General features: G+C 43.1%; 1 protein-coding gene across 1 annotated transcript in view; it reads left to right on the top strand.

The window, feature by feature from the left end:
- The window catches only part of Rich (Guanine nucleotide exchange factor subunit Rich), a 32,767-nt gene that overhangs the window by 1,761 nt on the left and 11,921 nt on the right, over positions 1 to 19,085 (top strand). The window contains exons 2-21 of the mRNA XM_084576852.1: positions 49 to 156; positions 1,373 to 1,452; positions 1,747 to 1,854; positions 2,895 to 3,040; positions 4,693 to 4,826; positions 5,900 to 5,991; positions 6,683 to 6,935; positions 7,836 to 7,955; positions 8,781 to 8,915; positions 9,076 to 9,114; positions 9,220 to 9,330; positions 9,698 to 9,787; positions 10,933 to 11,086; positions 11,862 to 12,112; positions 12,939 to 13,025; positions 14,658 to 14,760; positions 16,104 to 16,198; positions 17,093 to 17,139; positions 17,907 to 18,031; positions 18,759 to 18,949. Coding sequence (XP_084432978.1) covers positions 49 to 156; positions 1,373 to 1,452; positions 1,747 to 1,854; positions 2,895 to 3,040; positions 4,693 to 4,826; positions 5,900 to 5,991; positions 6,683 to 6,935; positions 7,836 to 7,955; positions 8,781 to 8,915; positions 9,076 to 9,114; positions 9,220 to 9,330; positions 9,698 to 9,787; positions 10,933 to 11,086; positions 11,862 to 12,112; positions 12,939 to 13,025; positions 14,658 to 14,760; positions 16,104 to 16,198; positions 17,093 to 17,139; positions 17,907 to 18,031; positions 18,759 to 18,949 — 2,469 coding nt within the window. The remainder of the gene's footprint in view (positions 1 to 48; positions 157 to 1,372; positions 1,453 to 1,746; positions 1,855 to 2,894; positions 3,041 to 4,692; positions 4,827 to 5,899; positions 5,992 to 6,682; positions 6,936 to 7,835; positions 7,956 to 8,780; positions 8,916 to 9,075; positions 9,115 to 9,219; positions 9,331 to 9,697; positions 9,788 to 10,932; positions 11,087 to 11,861; positions 12,113 to 12,938; positions 13,026 to 14,657; positions 14,761 to 16,103; positions 16,199 to 17,092; positions 17,140 to 17,906; positions 18,032 to 18,758; positions 18,950 to 19,085) is intronic.

Raw genomic sequence — 19,085 nt, 5'->3', positions numbered from 1 at the left:
GGCATCAATTCTTTCCTACCTCTAAAGCGAGTCTTATTCTCTTGGCAGCTCTGTGTTCAGATTGCATCTCATGTCCGGACAGCCGAATCGCTGAGCAAGCATGGCAGCAACTCTAGACTGGTGTGGAAACGAGACTCCTCCATGCTGGCCGTTTTGGTGAGTGAAGGGGTAGTGCATTGTTTTGTGCTGTTAATGACATGCTTGCGAGTAGCTTATCATGTTTTGAATCATTTAGGAATATTTATTATCATTTCTGTTGTTTAAATAATTAAGAATCAGTAGTTATTAATATTGTGAAAAAAAATATAAAACAATCTATAGAAACTGGAAATTAATGATTTAGAGTTTATCTATTTATTTATAACATGCCCTAAGGGCCATTTTGGGTTAATATATATAGTGAGCAGCAGCACAGTTGTAAGACAAACTTTTCAAAAAGAAGCACAATGTCTGCTACTGCTTATGCTGCCTGCATATTAATATGCTACGTAAAAAGAAAAGCAGAAATTTCAGAAAAGTGATTATGTGAGTAAGAAACAACCAACCAAAGAAAAAATTTTTTGTTGCAAAGAGGCTGAACTATGCACAAAGGAGCCCTATATGGAACTGTCATTTTTAGCTTTGGAAAGGTCACTGAAGTCCAATGAGCTTTAATGCCAGCAAGAGACATTTGTGCTTGACAGTGAAGTGTTTGTATTGTATGTGGTTGAGAGAGAGTGGATGATATTATTGTGAAACAGTCCTAGCATGCTACTGCCAAAACACCGGTTGTCATTAATAAAATGGCAGGGACTTTGCAGTCTCTGCAAATTGAGCTTGCCAGGCTCATTGCAGGCCTTAACCAGAAGGCCATTCGTTGATACTGACACAAGCAGCTGCTGACATTTTGTAAACGAACTGAAAGAAAGCAGCAAAATGAAGAATGAAATCAAGTTCATGAGTTATTAAGAGAAAATGGTTTTCATTTTAGTGAATTATTTGAGTATTGGGGGGGGGGTTTGCTGGCATTCTGAAAGTTTGCGGCTTGAGCTTGTCTTTTTGTCATTCTTGATGGCTGGTTGTTGTTGGAACTAGAATTTTGAGGGATATGCACAAACTCATGCCTGAAAATTTTAGCCAGTGTCATCTCACTGAGTGTGGTCTACAAAGTGCCAAGCATTGTGGGTGCATTATTTTTTTGGCAGCTGCAGACAACCGCAGTGCTACAGCCACACTGCACTAGAACTACACTGCAATCAAAGTGCCAAGAGTCAGAGGGTGCAGTTGGGCACCATAAGCTTTTGCAGTACATTGCCAACTAGTGCTAGAAGAGCAGTGAATGCTGCGTAAATCAAGTAAAGACTCAATTGTTCCTTTTTCTTTTTGCTTGCAGACATCAAAGGGCCACCTGCTGATGTACACAGTAATCACAGAAGAGTCTCGGCCACCATTGTTCGAGCAGGTTGACAGCAAGTAAGTTGGGATCACAGCTTTGAACTTCTTATTTTTTAAACACATGCAGGGAATTTTACCATTTTGTTGAAAGTGGTTCAGGATTCAAATGCTTTGGTCTGTGTTAAGAACTACCTTTGGCACTTTTTATTGTTATTATGTGCTTTGCATGAACACAGTTTTGAATGTTTTCGACTTTCATTGTCTCCTGCCCACTCATCAGCATTGGGTCTTGGGTTGGGAGTTATTTTAGGGGGGAAGCGAGAGGTTCTTTTTGTGGTGTACTTACGGTCAATTCTGCCCTCATCATTGCAGCCAGGCCAACCTCAAGAGAGAGAGCGCGGAGCTGTTCGTCAAAGACCGTGTGCTGCCCATCAAGCTGACACCCACGTCTCATCTGTCCACCTCGGCCGATGTGGCCAGGTGAGCATATTGTAGTTGGTCGAGCAAAAGTGAAATTGTAGTTTTTTGAAGACTTAAAAAAAAGGAGTTGTTATTATCTGTGTGATAGAGACATTGTGTGTTTGGAGGGGGGATGGGGTCTGGCCTCCTTGTCTATGATTGGGCTACTGCTACGTCATTGCTTTTATTATTTTATTCTTTGTCACTGTCATCTTTGTGGAATTCTGGTACACCTCTTCATCACTACTGTTGCAGTCAGGAATGATGAATGGCTAGCCTTCCAAATGTGGCTGCTAAGGGCTGCTGGAGGCTACTGTTCTGTTCATTTTGTATTTTGAGTGCTTAAAGTTTGCACACATACTGGATGATGGAGGTGTAAGAGAAAGCTCACCGACACATTAAAAAAAGGAAGATGAGAGAAACATAGCACTGTGATTGTCTCATCTGCCTAGTTATCAGGTCGAAGGGCACAAGTTTTCTACAGCTTGTAGCATGCACAGACATGATGAGACATGCATCAGAATTTCGTCCATAACCTTCCTTCCATCATCCTCCTTTCTTGGCAAATGGTCTATCTTCTCAAACCTATACCTGACATTGTCTTCTCTGTTTCCTCTAAGGTGTTGCTAAATGCACGAACGTAACTTTCCTAAGAATATTGACACATTGAATGAGAAAAATCGTGGGACAAATGGGTTCGAGAAAGGGAATTCAGGCATTCACCAGTACGAGGGAAATAGGCTTTTTTTAAAATAGTTCTATGAGCTTAAAGCACAGAGCCTCACTCTATTGGCAGAAATCTTCCACTAAAACAGTTAATTCCAGAGAACCGTTGTTTTTTGCTGTAAAGCAGCAATGTGTGACTGGTTAAAGCTGCAAGTTGTCTCCTTTATACCTAAACGATGTACGGTTACACACTCGCCAAGCTGTTGCTTTGCATTGGAGTCACAGCGTCAGTGCGAAGTGTTGAAGGTGTTGCTTTCATGTGTACCTCTGTCACCAGGTGCACTCATGTTCAGTTTAGTTCAATTTGGGGTGACGACTTTGCCTGCCCATTGCAGTGTGCTCAATTTTGGTGCTGAGGAGCTGCTGCTGTGCTGTGGCAGCGGCCTGATGCTGCGGGTCGGCTGGGATGCTGCCTTGCACCAGGAGCTCACACTGGACCTTCGGGATGTGCCATTTCACAGCGGAGCTCCCTCGGCACCCAGTAAGGCTCCTTTTGCGGTTGCCGCTGTACCCAGGCAACACATACCATTTCCCAATATTGGCACTGTGTTGGCAATGCCAATATCGGGCAACATAATGCCAATATCAGGTTGATGGTTTATGCTGCCTGCTATGTGTCGCACCACATTCCAAATTGTGTCGTGAAGAGAGCCATAGTTAAGTCGAGAGGCAAAGCACTTTCTCATTCTGCCACGCAGAGCAGTTAATGGCCTTTCTTTTCGGTGACTGTGACCGGTTTTCTTTAGAGAGCCCTCTGTGCCCAGTGAGGATTACTCATTACGGCCAGTCAGTGTCACCTTTATTGTCACAGGTTAATATTTTGCATTTGAAGTGGAGTGCAAGCTTACCATGCAGAGCGGTCAGCATGGGTCTTTTCTAGTCAAGAGGAAAAAAAAGTTGAGATTGTCACACCTTTTCACTTAACTCACATGTTCCTACTACTATATTCCAAATACTATATTCCAAAGGACGGAATTCAAGTTAATGAATTTGAGACTCATTGCTACATATTCTGCTAATGTGGTGTATGGTTGTAGTTGCCGTATTAATGTTATATCTAAACGAACACTGGTTTACTGAAATTTTGGATTCAGTAAAGTTTAAATCTGCAGCTTTTTTTACTGTTTTACTAGATCATCTTTTGCTGGGCAAAAATAATGGCTTTAGCTATGTACAAAGTAAAGTAAGCTTCCTAATTGTTTCTTTGCAATCTTTAAAATTTATTAATGCAGGAACTTCCAAATGTTTGAATTGTTCCATATCAACCTTGCACTTTATCCAAGCTTAGATTGGGATTCCTTGGCCCTTAGCTTTGGTTTTTGTGTTGGCTTTTTTATTGCCAGTGGCTGCTACAGACCCTCATGACTAACCAAAATGAAACCTCGCAAAGGCCTGACCTTATCTTGACTGTTTCTGTCTTATTTTTACAGTGGAGTTAACACCTTTTTTCTTGTCTTCATGAGAGCAAAATAAATGCTAGCACTTGTAGTAAAATTAAAGTGTAATGTTTTTAAATATTTATTTTGAATCTTTTGTTCTCAAAGCATGTGTTGAGTAGTGAATTAGATGACTGAAGTGACGTCTGCTTATCTTAAGGGGACATTTGGTTTAGATATTCAACTTTGTTGTTGTTCACAAAATGAAGTCAGCCTTTTTATGTTTACTTTTGTGAGGTCCGCTGCAATGTTTTTAAATTCATTATTGTCATACAATTTGTCCCTTCATCTTGGCCACCACTTCTATTTTTTTCTTTTGGCACATGCATGCTATGAAGTGGCTACATATAAAGGAGGCCCTAACCTTAGCTAAAGGGATTCTGTGTGTGGAAAAGAATGATAAATGGACACCTTTTGTTTCTTTTTGAAGTTTGCTCTAGATTTTATGTGCTGCCTTTGTTTAGAACTCACAGCCCATGCTTTTGATACCACAATGTGAATACTGCTGTGTACATTTGAGAAAGCCAAATGATTCTTGAGGAGAAACAGGAGCACTAGCTAAAGACATTGGGGGGAGAATTAAGACAGGGTGAGGACGTTTTTTTCCTGAAGTAGGAACCAGCAAGACAAGAACAGTTGCTCTTAAAACTATTCTTACCTTGTTTTCTTTCCCTTCCTCTGTGGCATTGATATGCAGGGCCAAGCCCTCACAGAGGGTCCCTGGAAGTTCGAGATGTCCAGTACCTGCCACTGCTGGGTGGATTAGCGATTGTCTTCCGGAATGGCCGCGCTGCAGTGGTACTCAGTTCCAGTCCAGAGTTTGAGTCCAAGGTGACATTGTCTTGCACATCTAGTTTGATTCTAATTGGCTGAATGAAAGGGGTAGGGGTGCTTGGGGATTTCTGCATGCCTGCAGTGTTTTTTTCCCTTATTCTTGGTGTCAGTACTCCTCTGCATTTCATCGAAGCCAAGGTAGTACTTCATCTGTTTGAAAGAATTAAAATGTTGCCCCTTTTAAAGGAGTACAGACGCCAAATTTTGGCTTGCATGTTTTGTTCTTTAAAGTGAGGCACTAGACATTACTAAACTTTTGGATCCCCCCACGGTATTCGCCTATGACTTCTAAATAATTTATATTTGATTTTCTTCGTAATGCTGTTTTAATTTTGGTCAATCGGGAATTGGTGCTTAGTTCACGTGATGCTTGAGAAAAATGGTGATATAGCTACAGATGTGGCATTTATTGCCATTCCAGCCCTTGAAGCAGCCTGGCTTATTTAGGGCATAAAAATTGCATGTCGGCAATTATATTGCTGTTTTCGTGCGCCTTACATAACCATCAATACATGTCGCAACCATCGTTCTGATGAAACCGAAACAGCATTCAGGAACAAATTCAGTTTTAAACTACACAGAACTTGTAGCAGAACACCATGTTTTGGTTCATGTGTTCTAAAGTCTAATGCATCATTTGAAAAAAGAAAAGAGCAACAAAAATTTGGTATATTTAGCCCCTTAAAATCATTTGACTGACTTTGTATGCATTTGGTCAATTATGTATTATTGGTTTCCTGATTCAGTAATTTTCGCTTATGCTTGAGCAAGCTACGCTTAGAAGAAGAGATTGGGTGTGTGAAAGTCATTATAGACATGAACTTGTGATATTAGCAAACATATCCCGGGCATTATGGCCACTGTCACCAGCCAAACAACAACCTGGTTTTGTTTAGCTAAATGTTTAGCTAAAGAACAGCTGTGAATTTAGTTGCTGCATCGTGCTCAAGCGTTAAAATGTGATAGTCCCTCTACCTAGGCGATAACATTTAGGAGCATGCTGGACTGCTGCCAGTTGCCGTTATGCTGGCTACCAAGACTGCAGAGTATGTTTATGTTTTTTCATTCAGGATGCACATGCCGTGTGGATTCCTGACGTCACAGAAGCCACTGTGACTGCTGTGAACCACCGCTACCGGCTAGTTGCCATCGGACTTGCAAAGTGAGTCTTTATGACACTTATCTCTCTAGTGAGTCGGGCAGGCTGAGATTATTTTGCCTGCGTCTCGATCAGTGTTAAGCATTTCAGTATATCACTTAGAAGGACAAAGGACTGGACGAGTTGGCGAAATGCTTTCTATTGTGCTAGCACTAAGAACCCCTACTTGCACACTTCACCGATGTTTGTCTGTTTGGTCCTCCTCACTGGCATGCCTTTGGCAGGCGGTAGTTGACCGGCAGCATGACCTGTCACTGACTGGCTGGCAGTTTTGCATGACGTCATGAGATGACATGTCATGGCCTAATTGGCAGGAGTTGGCTACTTGGGCAGCATTTTTGAGATGAGAATAGAGCCCATCGGAGCGCTTGCATCCCAAGTCGGACGTGCCAAGTCAGAATGGTCTCACCCATTCCCTACAGGGCTCTGCTTTTGTTTTGCTGTCGTTTTGCCAAGCCATTGCTTCGTAGATACCATTCACACCTCCCCGCTTTTCTATCGCGAAAGAATGTCGCTCACCAGATTTTTGCAGGACATCAGGCTTAAAATAGATATGCTTAGTGTTGCATTTTACTTCTAAAGGTATTCTCACGATACAGGGAAACTGACTTACGGAGTTTTGCAAAGGGTCTATACTCTCCACATATACGTATATGTATATACATTTTAAAAATGGTTTACTAATTGCGTGCAGTGGCCAGGGGGCAGTGTTCTACCTGGACGAAGCCAGTGGTCAGTTTGTGGCCTCGCATCGGCTGTGCCTGTCACCAAAGGACTTTCCCGAGTCGGGTGCCGGAGCTGTGTCGCAGCTACAGTGGACTCCAGATGGCTGCGCCTTGGTCTTGGCTTGGGCCCGTGGTGGCTTCTCCCTGTGGAGTGTGTTTGGCTCCCTCCTGGCATGCTCCCTCAACTGGGATGGTGGACCACCTGCCTGTATACATGCTCTGGTGAGCCCACCAACTGCCTGGCATATTTTACTACGCAGTGTAGTGTAGTTATAAATATTAACTATGCAATTTGCAGAAATCTCTGCTAGACCAGACTCTTTGGGGATTTTTTATTGATTCCTAGTCAGGTTTGTTATGTGTGCATTATACTTGTCAGATTAGTGCCAAGAAATGAGACAAGTAGCACAAACCTTGAACATGAACCTTGAGCAGTTGAACATAACTTTAGTGCTTTACTTTAAATGTGGGGAGCCATTAGTCCGTGTGTGTCGCCATGTTTAGGCAGTGTTTTCACAGGAACAGTAATATTTGGAAGCTTTTTTTTTTTTTGTAATGTGCAGAGGCCTCTTTTCAGGCTTTGCAAGCCAGAAATAATAAAGGGCCTAAATTGTAATGAATTTAAATGGTGTTGGAGTAAGCACTGCATTTTGTTTCGCATTGTTCAAAAGCATGCTCAATATAAGTTGCCTTTTTTTTTTCTTTTTTATTTTTTTTTGTGGTGGAGCTTTGCTACTGTATTACTCACTACGATTGATCAACCATCGGCTGTGACATCCTTAAGCACGAGAATTTAGGTTTGTCGCCCTGCCACAGAAGTCAAATTTAGTAAAGATAAAATGTAAAGGGGCTTGTGATGTTAGATTATTGTGGTCATTAAAAGATGGACAAGGTGTATCAAGAGCCTCTCTATCACGTGCTTCCTAGCTTGGACATTGATTTTGCTTCTTAAAGTTGCTCAGCTGTTGGCTTTTTTGTCTAATTTTTGTGGTGTTTATTATTATTATCTTTTTACTGATTTGGAGCAGCACCAGAAAAATGGTTGTCACTGTGAGAGAACCTGCATTATTCTCAGTCAAGGCACTGTCTCACACATCACAAAATCCTCACTGACTCTTGCAGGAATGGGGCAGTGAGGGATACCAGCTGTGGATGGTGTCATCTCCGAGTGACCGTCCTGAGCAGCGTGACGTCATGCTCATGAATTTCGTCAAGAGTGCTTCCACCGTCAACCCAGGACCTGTGAGTGCAAGTGTCAAGAATTCTTTTGCGCCTTCGTGCATGTCTGCCTGCATCTCAAGGTTTCTAAAACAGCGGCAGGGGGCACTTCGCTTGTTAAGAGAAGAATGAGACAAATACCGAGTTTCACCATTCCTTTATATTAGCTAGGGATATTTCTTGCCATACAGGTTGGTGTCAAACACTTATCAAATTATCGACATCTTTGACTTGAAGAACAGACAAGAAATAGGCGTGCACTTACCTCCGTTTCCTTTTCTGGCTTTGCTTACAACCGTCCATACTGCATCTTATCTTTGTCTCTACACCCTTGTCTTAGCTTCCACGACAGCTTTTGTTTCTTGAACTGTAAGCATGCATAGACATATAGGGGCTTATCTTGAGCATGGTCATAGAAGGGAGGTGTCTAACGAGGCTTAATATATTATCAACGTGGGCTATTCTGTGAACCTTGTTTGACTGGAAGCACACAGAAAGTGTGCTTGTTGGCCTTCACTTGTCCAGGTCTTTCCGTGTGCTTTATGTCAAGCATGAGCTAATATTTAGTGTTTGTTCACCCTTGTATGGTTAACCATTAATTTGAAAGGGTGCATAGCAAGAACTGCTGATAGATTTATTAGTGACAGAGAGCATCGAAGCCGATCACGTGACCTTGGCTGTGCAAATGAGATGCTGCGCTGCTTCCTTTACTGGAACTGTACAAGTGGTCACCTCTTAAAGTGTGAACAAGCTGGCCAGTTTTAATCAGTGAATAGGGGGCTTGTAATGCCAATTTGTCAACCTCGTCAAAATTGGTCACTGGTGCTGCTTTGATACCTCGGGATGCAGAGTGGTGGGGTTCGGCAAGTGCTGCTGCAAGGTGCCGACCGGGTGCTGGTCAGTTCGGAGTCAGACCTGGTGGACCGGGACACACCCTGGCCCCAGGACGGTTGCCGGGGGAACAAGCACTGGACCGTTGAGCTGGTAAGATGCTTGAACTACATAAGTCCCTTAGGTTATGAGAGGTTTTTGGGGGTCATCCTAGTTGAAGTTATAGCGGAGTTTTTTTTATGACAAAATTGTAAATTATTATCTCGTCGAGCACCTTTCCTGAGTTATTCTCTGCATTTTTTTCTGTACACAGGTTCCTCACACATACCTGGCAGCCAATTGGCCGATTCGCGTGAGTGTCTGACATTTTTTCTTGTGGCAGTTCTGACAAGAAACTTGTAGTTAACAATAGGCGCATTGTCTTACCGCATATTTTTGAAAATTATCTTACCTACAGTACTCTGCGATAGATGCTGGTTGCCACCACGTTGCAGTAGCTGGTCGAGGGGGCTTTGCTCACTGCTCTTTGGCACACAACAAGTGGAAGTTTTTTGGCAATGAAACCCAGGTGAGCAAAGTCATTTGAGCCTGTGTCCAGCAAGCATGGTTTTGCAGAATTGCACTGCAAAGCAACTAATGTTGAAGCACCAATGTTCATAATGTTCTGTAATTATTTCATTAAGTCAGGTGAAGTTAATCCAGTTATAATGCTTGTGTGACCATTTGATCATTTTGAATATTCAAGCGAACATTTCAACAAATGGTATGCCATTCAGATTGATGACAAATTACTTGATGGCAAGGACATGGCAAGCTACAAGCATCTGGCGTTTGGTGTTTTATTGCTGTTTTGCTAGTGTTATTGGTGTTTTATTATTAAAATATATATCAGCAACACATTCTAATATGTGGTTGTATTTGAATGTGTAACCTAGGAACAAGACTTTGTGGTGACTGGCGGCCTTCTGTGGTGGGAATCGCTCATCGTGCTCGGTTGCATCAACCTTCGCGACGGCTCTGATGAGGTACGCTGCTATCTGTACGACGATGACAAGCCTGTCATTATTTATTCAGACATGGAGACTTGTTTCTAACAGTTGCAAGTGCTAACTACCAGGCCGTTGTATAACCCTCTTCCACTTCCAAGAAATGCTGCTAAAAATAAACAAATGCATTTTCAGTCTTTGAAACTGCATTTCATTGAAACATGTTCCCTACCCCATCATTAACCATTTGTCGATTTAGCAGAAAGCAAGGTGCCCGTGTGCTGTGCGATGTCAGTGCACGTCAAAGAACCCAATAGTTGAAATTGCCGGAGCCCTCCACTACGGTGTCTCTCATAGCCTGAGTCGCTTTGGGACATTAAACCCCATAAACCATTAACCATGGGTGCGATAAACAGCATACCTGTACCCAAGTACTAAATACTGTACCAGGATATCACATACTGAAACCGTTGAGATATTGTATGATGCTTTATGGATGGTTTGTGTTCACTCTGTGGTTATCTGGTGTTTAGCATAATCATTGGTGATAGTTGCCTTTTAGCTTTAGCAGCTTATAATGAGCTATCATGCCTGGTATGCTGGGCTATAAACGTCATTAATGCATATCAAACTATACTGTGTTAATATTTCTAGTATATTAATGCAGTCATCACAGTTGGAAGAGGATTGCACTGTGGGACATGCCGACTGGTATAGAAACATCTTACTGTTTGCTTTTAGGGTCATTTAGATGAAAAAGTGTAATATGGGAAACATTTCTAATATACAATGCCACACATTAGTGGTCTTCTGAGCACCCATCTTGCTGTCTATATGTTACTGTCAGTATTGGAGTAACTTTCACTACAGATACCATTGGACAATCCAGTTTATGCATTTTGCTGTTATTTTTTGAGTCCTCTCTCACCGCCTCTTTATCGTGACAACTCATTGTTGCTTGCCTTGTTTAGGCTACCCGGTTGTCGTACCAGAGTGGTGCAGTGCATTACGAGGCTGTTCTTTCTTGCTCTGAAGATCGGCCAGGCTATATTTGCTCCCATGTTCTTCATTGTGCTTCATTTTTACACAACTTGTTCATTTATGATAGCTGTAAAGGCTGTGACATCAGGTTATTATGTAGGGCGCAGTGATTTCTGTCACAAGTGCTCTTGTCTTGTGCCCAGGTGCGGTTGTATCCACGGTCGTCCAAACTGGACGACCTGTTCGTGCGGGTTTTGCGCATGGACGCTCAGGTGCTGCAGCTCGCACTCTCTGAGGACCGGCTGCTCGTTTTTGCCGCCAACAGTCGCCTGGCACTGCACCGCATCAGTCACAACGGTGAGCAGAAATGGTGGAGATACAGGTCAGCTAGTGCTGTATTATATCTGCACACACCAGCTAGATTTAAGGAACCTTAGCAGCTATTAATGCCAGATATAATTGCCTGAGCTGCTTAAAAACTAAACGTGACCTTTCACCTTACTGCCTGTCAGTAAGAGTGAAAAGAGTTGTTTGGTTTGGAATTATCATTCCGTTGTTCATAATGAAAAACGATCCACCACTGAAACATCATCAGTTCTTGTTCAATACACCATGCTTTTGGGGCAGTATTTATAGGTATTTGCTTGCATTTTCATTCTGAGCTTTTTCTCAGCAAAATTTGTTTGTTTTGCTGGGAGATGCATTGTCTAAACATTTTGTTGCCAACGTCACAGCTTAATCTATATATACTTACTAATGTGGGAAATGCACTGCTGTGCAAGGGATTTTGTAAGCTTTTTCCTTCGAATTACATTTTTTGAGCATGGAACGCACATAGGTACCACTGCTTTTGAAAGGCAAATCTGCTCAATGCTGAGGTGAGCTTCATTAAAAATTAAAAAAAAAAAAAATAATCTGCCCTTTCATGGACTTATTTCTTTACCATGTAAGAACCTCTCAGACTTCAAGTTTGGCATTAGAGTGACCATAGTGTTTGTGGCATTGTCTTCTTTCACGCCGTGACAAAACCCACCTTGGGGTCTGTTTGTTGTTTAGTTCTGTTTTTGTGGTCATTTGCTGTTTTGTGGCTTCTTCTTACGTTGCCCTGTTTTGCGGTGCGGACCAAACACAGGGCTGGAACGTCTCCAGGAGCTGGACCTGTCTGCCCTGGTGCCTCACCCGCTTTGCGTGGTGTCGGCCACCCTCGTGCAGCTGGGGGCGCGCGGACCTTCCAAGCTGGCCGTGCTGCTCAACGTGGCTGGGCGGTTGGTGCTGCTGCAGCAAGACCCTGCCGCGGCACCGCCCCTGGCCCCGCCCCGCGGAGCCCCACCCCCACTGCGACAGTGGAGTGCCCCGACTGTGCTAGCCTTTTGTGTTGAGCGGGTGAGCCACTTGGCAATTCCGCGAAGATGCGTCTGTAGAGGGTAACAGGGGACCTTACAAAGCTTGGCTACGGCATTTTTATGCTTTAACATGAGGCTTTTAGTGTGTGGGACACATTGCCTCGGTCGTGCATTGTCTCTCATTGTTTCGTTTTTTTTTTGCTACCATTGTCCTTACTCCAGGAGGTCTGCCTTTTCGATCCTTTAAAATCCTTTGTTCTACAGCTTTGCCCTTGTTCCTGCACTATTTTTATGTCACTGACAAGATCTTGCATGTAACTAGCGCTGTTCCGTGGCCGGTCAGACATGAATGGTTGAATCACTGTAGATAAGTTTTGACAGAACTGTCAGTACCTGTGTTCATGGCAGTCAATTGCTTCTGCAAGGGATTACATTTGGGCACGGGAAAACGGGGTACATGTGATATGAGGAGCTTGACTAATCTGTCGCAGAGATAATTGAGGGTTAAATGGGCACGTCATAGGAGCTCCATTGATTGCTGCCACATTATTAACTGGCACTAGCACAGAGAGAGAGAGAGAGAAAAAAAAAAGGAGAGCATCTTTGATGAAACACCAAGTTGGGTTTTATGAGGCCAGGACAACTCAGACAGGCTTGACTACAGGCAGGAATTTTCTTTGTGAGTTTGAGTAGTCTCAATAAATGCTGTTGCAAAACTGGGCCATATTTTGCAATAGGCGGCTGTGATGTGTCATGCACGCAGATGTTTGGTGAAGCTTTATAAATGGAAAATAACAGTATTTAGAAGCAGTAATCTGATTCTGGTGTCTTTTTTTTTGTTTTTTCCTGCCGCTGGTTCTGTTTAGGTGTGGGTAGCTGAAGGCTGTCCCGACTCTCGAATGCCACACCTGACCCAGGCATTGTGGATTGCTTGTGGTGTTCATGGTATGCAGGTAAGTCTCATGTCTGTCACAGTGTAGACTTTGCTGCAGTTCACAGCTGCAAAAGGCACAAACATACTGTGGGCTAAGCAGTATTTCCTGTGGTTGTGTAAAATGTTGTAACTGAGAAGTCGTATGTTCATCTGCCGGATGTATTACAGTGGTGTGTTGCCGAGGTGGGCCGGGGCCATAATAAGGGGATTTGAACAATGGAGTTGCTAGAGTTGCAACCCGTTATTGTCACTTCTTCACAGAATAGGCTGAGAATGCTGGGTGCTTTCGCTTATGATTCAAAGGTCCTTTTTCTTCTTATGATATTTGAGCCTTAAGAAAACTGCTGTCATGGTAAGGCCTCTAGTTTTTCGTGGTTCCGTGAAAAATTGTGGATGATGTGTTTTTTGTGGAATTACGTGGTGGCAGCTTTTTTCTGGCACTACGTTTGTTGCATATGCCAATAGGAATGACAGTGCAATGGGAAAATCGCTAATTAACCGTGTTTGCAATAACATAGCACAAGACCAAAGTTTGAGGACTTGGGAGAAATTCGAAGGAAATAATATTACAAATGCATTGCAGTCTCCAAGTGGTCAGACCAACTATAGCCAAGGGGGGGCCCTTTAAAGATGCAGGTGGTGCAGGGAAATGTGAGAAGTGGATGTGGTTGTTTTAGCATTATTTAAGAGGAACACGTCAGCTCTGCGTGCCACATCCGAGAGAAGCAATGGTTCCGATACTTTAATGCATGTACCCGCCATCACCGCTGTGCTACTACTAATGCTTTCAGTGCCTTCTCTTCCTCAACGATCAGCTGAGCCTTTCTCTCATACCCATAGCTATTTTCTCTTTCTCACTTGCAGGCCGAGCGATTTGCCCCAAGGTAAAGCTAAAGCTGGCTTCTCCTCACAGCTTACTAGCCAAACAGCGAAGGTCGCTTTAGCTTCATTGAAAAGCTCAGAAAAACAAATTTATGCTGTATTCATACCTTGGTTTTGAACACAATCGTCTGTTCATTCTGAAGCATTAGTATTCAATCTCTTCTGTAGAATTTCACGGATGCTTTGTCGTCAGTGATACAGAACCTAAAATTTTCCACCGCAGAAAGTTAGGGGCCTTAGCCACGGTGACTGTTTTCCAGTCAGTAAGGTGTGGTATTTGCAGTTTGGCATCTCAGAAATTATATGTAAGGGATGCTGTGGTGGAGTGGTTAAGGTTCATTTTAAGTTAGGGTTTTTAGCGCACTCGATGTTTGTGACCGAAGCAGTCAGGAACCAGTCTTGTGGCCTCGGGCTCAACATTCAAGTGCGATAGCTGCTGTACAACTACGGTGAGACATTTATAAGCATAAATATATAAAATGGTCAAGGTGGGTTGTCCGGATAATTGTGCCTGAAAAGCATATCACGATTCATTTGAAGACCATTGGCCCAACATTGTTATGATGTTGACAATGCACTGGCCCAATGTTGGACTGGACATTGCTAACATAGTACCGGTATTGGGCCAATGATTTTTCTGCATGGGACATATCGGCTGTAATTGAAAACTGTGCATACAAGGCCCTTATGTACTGAGTGAGATCGAGTTAACGTAATCAGTGTTGTATCTAGCTGGCATGGAATCCTTTGTGCTGTTTTCTCGTAACAGGTCTGGCTCCCACTATTCCCGCCGGGTGACACTGCAGGTGCCAAGCATGCGTTCATGGCCAAGCGTATCATGCTGCCAATTGCTGTCCACATCTATCCCCTGGGTGAGTCGAACTGGGGGAGGATGTTGGGGTTCGAGTTCTGTGATGTGCCCCCCCACGCCTGTGTAGCTTTTTCTTTGCACGGGCACATTTTTCATCATACCTGTTTATTGGCTGAAATTTCAATTAGATGCATGTGACCACTTTTCATATTGTCTTGGTGACCTTTGGTTAAGCTAAAGGTTGTGGGGCATGTTTTAGCTAAGATAAAAAGTAGACCTGTCGCTCAGCATAGGCATTTGTTTGAACACAGATTAGCATGCTTTTCCTGTCGCTGCTGTCAAGTTTGTTCTTTCTTTAATTCTGTTTCTCTCTCTCTTTCTATCTTTCCTTTTCTCTTAGTCTTTCCCCTCTTTGTCTTTCATCCTTTCCTTCCCTTTCTTTCTTATGCTCACAAGTGAGAAGCCGGGATTTATGAACTTCTTTGTATATAAGGATAATTGTTTTGCATAGTGAAGTATGTTGACAGAAAGCTTGTGAAACATACCTTTTTGTTCACTCTTTGATGTAGGTATGCACCGATGTTGTGGGGAAAAAAAAATGGAGAAAGAAATATGGAGCTAGTGTAAGGCTTCTTTCCTGACCTGGAGATTTGGTGTTGAACCACAAGTTTACACAGACTAAAACAGCCACATTTCTTCAATGTAGGCAAAATGCAAACACATTTCTATGCCGAGATATTAACGCACATGTAACCCTTTTAGGGCACTTTTTACACAATGATGTACCTTTGAAGAGTGTGCTCTGACTAGCACTTTTTCTTCTTTTCGGGTGAGTTTAGCGTCCTTCATCGTGCTTCATAGGATGCTTTTTATGTCAACTAGCAAAAGCTATCTTACAAAATAGTAAGCAGACAGATTTTTCAACCTGCGCCAAGGTTTTATATTTTTCTGTTCCGCATTTCTTATGTCGCGCGTTTTCGGAGCATGATATGATTTCACAATTCCTGCATCATCGATGTTATTAATCCTGTTTCAGTTCTAGAATAGTTTCCAACTAATTTGACTGCTTGTAATAAATTTTGTATGTGCTCGTAAAACATTACCAATTTACTAGTTTCTATGGAAAACAAACCAGTTGGCTTTGTTGAGGCCTGGAATTGCTATTTAGGCCAAATATTAGTATGTACCTGTTTTCAATTGCAATAATAATTGGAAGTGTTGAAAGAACCACAGGTGGTTGAAACATTTCGTATTCTAGCTCTCTAGCATAGAATCAGCCACCGCCAACAATACTAACATTGCTTTGCTGCGTAAAATGTTGTTTAGCTGTTTCTGTTCTCTCGCTCTGACTTACCAGATGTGTGACAGTGGCTATGCTTTGTTCTCTCTCTCTGTGTTTTTCAGCTGTGCTCTTTGAGGAAGCTGTGGTTCTGGGTGCAGAGAGTGACACGGCACTCTGTGGGAGCGACCCATTCCCGCTCTGCGTCGTCTCAAAGTCGGTAAGTGTGCGGCTTCAAGGATGGCTGCTTGCTTTTCAGGTATTGGAACACTGCACATTACTCCTCCTGTAGTGCATACACTACTGCATGGTGTTCCCCATTGAGCTGATTATTGCAGTGCACTGCATTTGCATGCACTGAACACAGTGCAGGAAAATCTGCTTCTCCCTTCACAATTCTCCATTCACAATTCTCACAGGAGGTTGCTGAAACTGTCATTTAGAAGCAGTCAGAAATATGATGCACTGTGAATATAGTAGCATGTAGTAGAATTCCACAACAGTAATTCCCCACATGGTGCAAATAGATGTATGCTATGAAATCAACCTGGGGACCAAGTTGGTGTTCCGTGAACAGCACTGGTTTTTAATAGTGAAGACAACCTTAAAGGGATGCTGAATTATCATAAGCTGACATGTATCTATATGGTACTATATTCTGATCACAAAGACACCATTCTCGCCAAAGACAGAGATCTTATTGGCTGGAAAAAAAAAAAGAATGAAGTGCAGCTAAATTTTGATGTAATGAAGTTATGAAATAGCCACAATTTTTCGTTGCGTCCAGATTTTCGAATTACGCAGTTTTCGTGTGACGGCTCAAAGTGACAGTGCAGAACATAAGCCCGATTAAGAATTGAACGTATGGGCAGGGCAATCTCGCAAGTTTCTTGTTTAGTGTGACATGCTGCCACGCGTGAGGCTTGCTTGTTAAACCCTGTTAGGTAAAGTTACAAAACCAGCGAAACATTTCTTGATTGGGCTGAGGGCGTGGCATGACTCCGGCAGCAGCTGGTGCGTTTTGGCTCTGTAGCTTTGGCTGCCTAGCCACAAAAACTTGTCCGGGAGAATGGTGTAACCTTCATAATAAATTGTTTTGTTCACTACCTTTCAGAGTCAAGTCTACCTGCACCTGATACTGCGTCAACTGCTCTGCCGCAAGTGAGTTTGTGCTGGAACCATTGCATTTTACTTTGCTCAAACTTTATCATATTTTGTACGGACACATTTGCTTCACCGTCCATTGTGACTGCCCTGATTGCCTGCTGGTGGATTGCATCAACACAACGCTATACGCTCGCGCAAATGTTGCTTACTGAAAACTGCCTTTCATTGGGCTTTCGCTACTGGCACTAGTACCTTGTAACTATGTGTTGACTGCATTTTGTGGGCTAGATGCCTTTTCTAACTTTTGTTAAAGGTTATGCCAAAATTGCTGCGCTCATTGTTTCAAAATTGGGTCGACTGACAGTAATTGTATGAGCCCCATCACAGATTGTTCACAAGAACAATGTTCATTTGGGCAGCATTCCACAGAATGTGCATTTTCTACATGGGTTACTAGAGAATGTGAGGGGAATGCAAGCGGCAGGTTGGAACCTGTGGGAACTTTCAGAGGCCAGGAGCTCCCCATACATTGTGCACGGACTAAGGCATTTTGGATGCATAACAACCACAGTCGTAAGAAATAAGCATAAATGACTGCGCTACCCCACGAAGTTACTGACCAATATGGTACTCAAAACTTTTTGAATACGAGTTAATGCAACATGACATGACAGTGGGATTTGTTTACGTGCCTGTTCGTTGAATGCTTCGGGGAAAAAAAAAGGCAGTGTTTGAAAGAATAATTGTTTTGGTTACAACGTAACCTATGAATGTGATAACGGTAGTTTGAGCCGCTTTGTTGTTCTCCCCTGTGGTCACAGCCTGGGCTACCATGCGTGGGAGATAGCACGTAGCTGTGCTGAGCTGCCCTACTTCCACCACTCACTGGAGCTGCTACTGCACGAGGTGCTGGAAGAGGAGGCCATGTCATCTGAGCCCATACCTGGTACGGCAGACCTACTAGGGCCGTTTGGGCTGACCTGCTTTTCCACTGCATGAGCTGATAATGCAATCCAAAAGCTGAGAAGTCTGGAGGGGTGAATAGGGTAGGATGGGCGCAGCTGACGCCAGACTGGGCTAAGCTTGGTATAACCAGCCTTTGAATTGCTGCTGTGAACTTGGCCAATGTGATGATGATGATACCTGTCACATGTGCATTAAGGTCTCACTCTAGAGCTGTATGTACACTAATGGAGTGAGGCGGTCATGAGACAAAGGAGCGGGGTGCGATACAGGTTCATACATCTTGCAATGGTTGCTTTTGTGTCGCTGATTGTGGCCCTGAGAACTGTGTGACAAGCTAAGTGTTCATTGAATTCTTTGTTTGAATAATGCAAGCTGGAGAAGCCTCCTTGTTGGATTAAATCAGTATCTTTGTCCCTCTCTAGCTCAGTGTTGACCTGCATGGCTAGAATGAATGTTTTCAACTGATTCGTTTGAGTAGTTTAACCTGTTGCTGTTAGTGCAAAAAGCAAGCTTGCATACATTGGCTGTTTCAAATTTTGAATTCTGTATTCGTGAAAGCAAGCCTCCTCTTAGTGTGACGATGGCCTCAGTGGACTAGTAATGACAGATGATCAGCTTTCGTAATCACAACGCATTGGCAGTTATCAGGCACTTATTTCAGTCTTACTAATTTTTGTTTACCTTTTGTCTTCTTCCTCCATGCACAGATGCACTGCTTCCACGAGTGATTGACTTCATCCGCGAGTTCCCAGTTTTCCTCCAGACGGTTGTTCAGTGTGCACGCAAAACGGAGCTTGCCCTGTGGCCCCATCTGTTTGCAGCTGTGGGCAACCCCAAGGACCTCTTTCAGGAGTGTCTGTTGCAGGGACAGCTGGACACAGCAGCATCTTACCTACTGGTATGGCTTTACTGTTCCAGTGCAGAAAGCCGTGAAAAAAATAAATTGTTGATAAACTGCACCAGCCTGAAAAATATTTGTTCTGGTACAGAAAACACTGATACGTTAGTTAGTACTGACATTAAATAAAGGTACA

The sequence above is a fragment of the Amblyomma maculatum genome, chromosome 8 (genome assembly GCF_055883805.1).
Source record: "Amblyomma maculatum isolate TAMU_Amacu chromosome 8, ASM5588380v1, whole genome shotgun sequence".
NCBI classification, from domain to species: domain Eukaryota; kingdom Metazoa; phylum Arthropoda; class Arachnida; order Ixodida; family Ixodidae; genus Amblyomma; species Amblyomma maculatum.
Note: the sequence above shows the minus strand (reverse complement) of the source record. Positions and strands in the feature narration are given on the sequence as shown.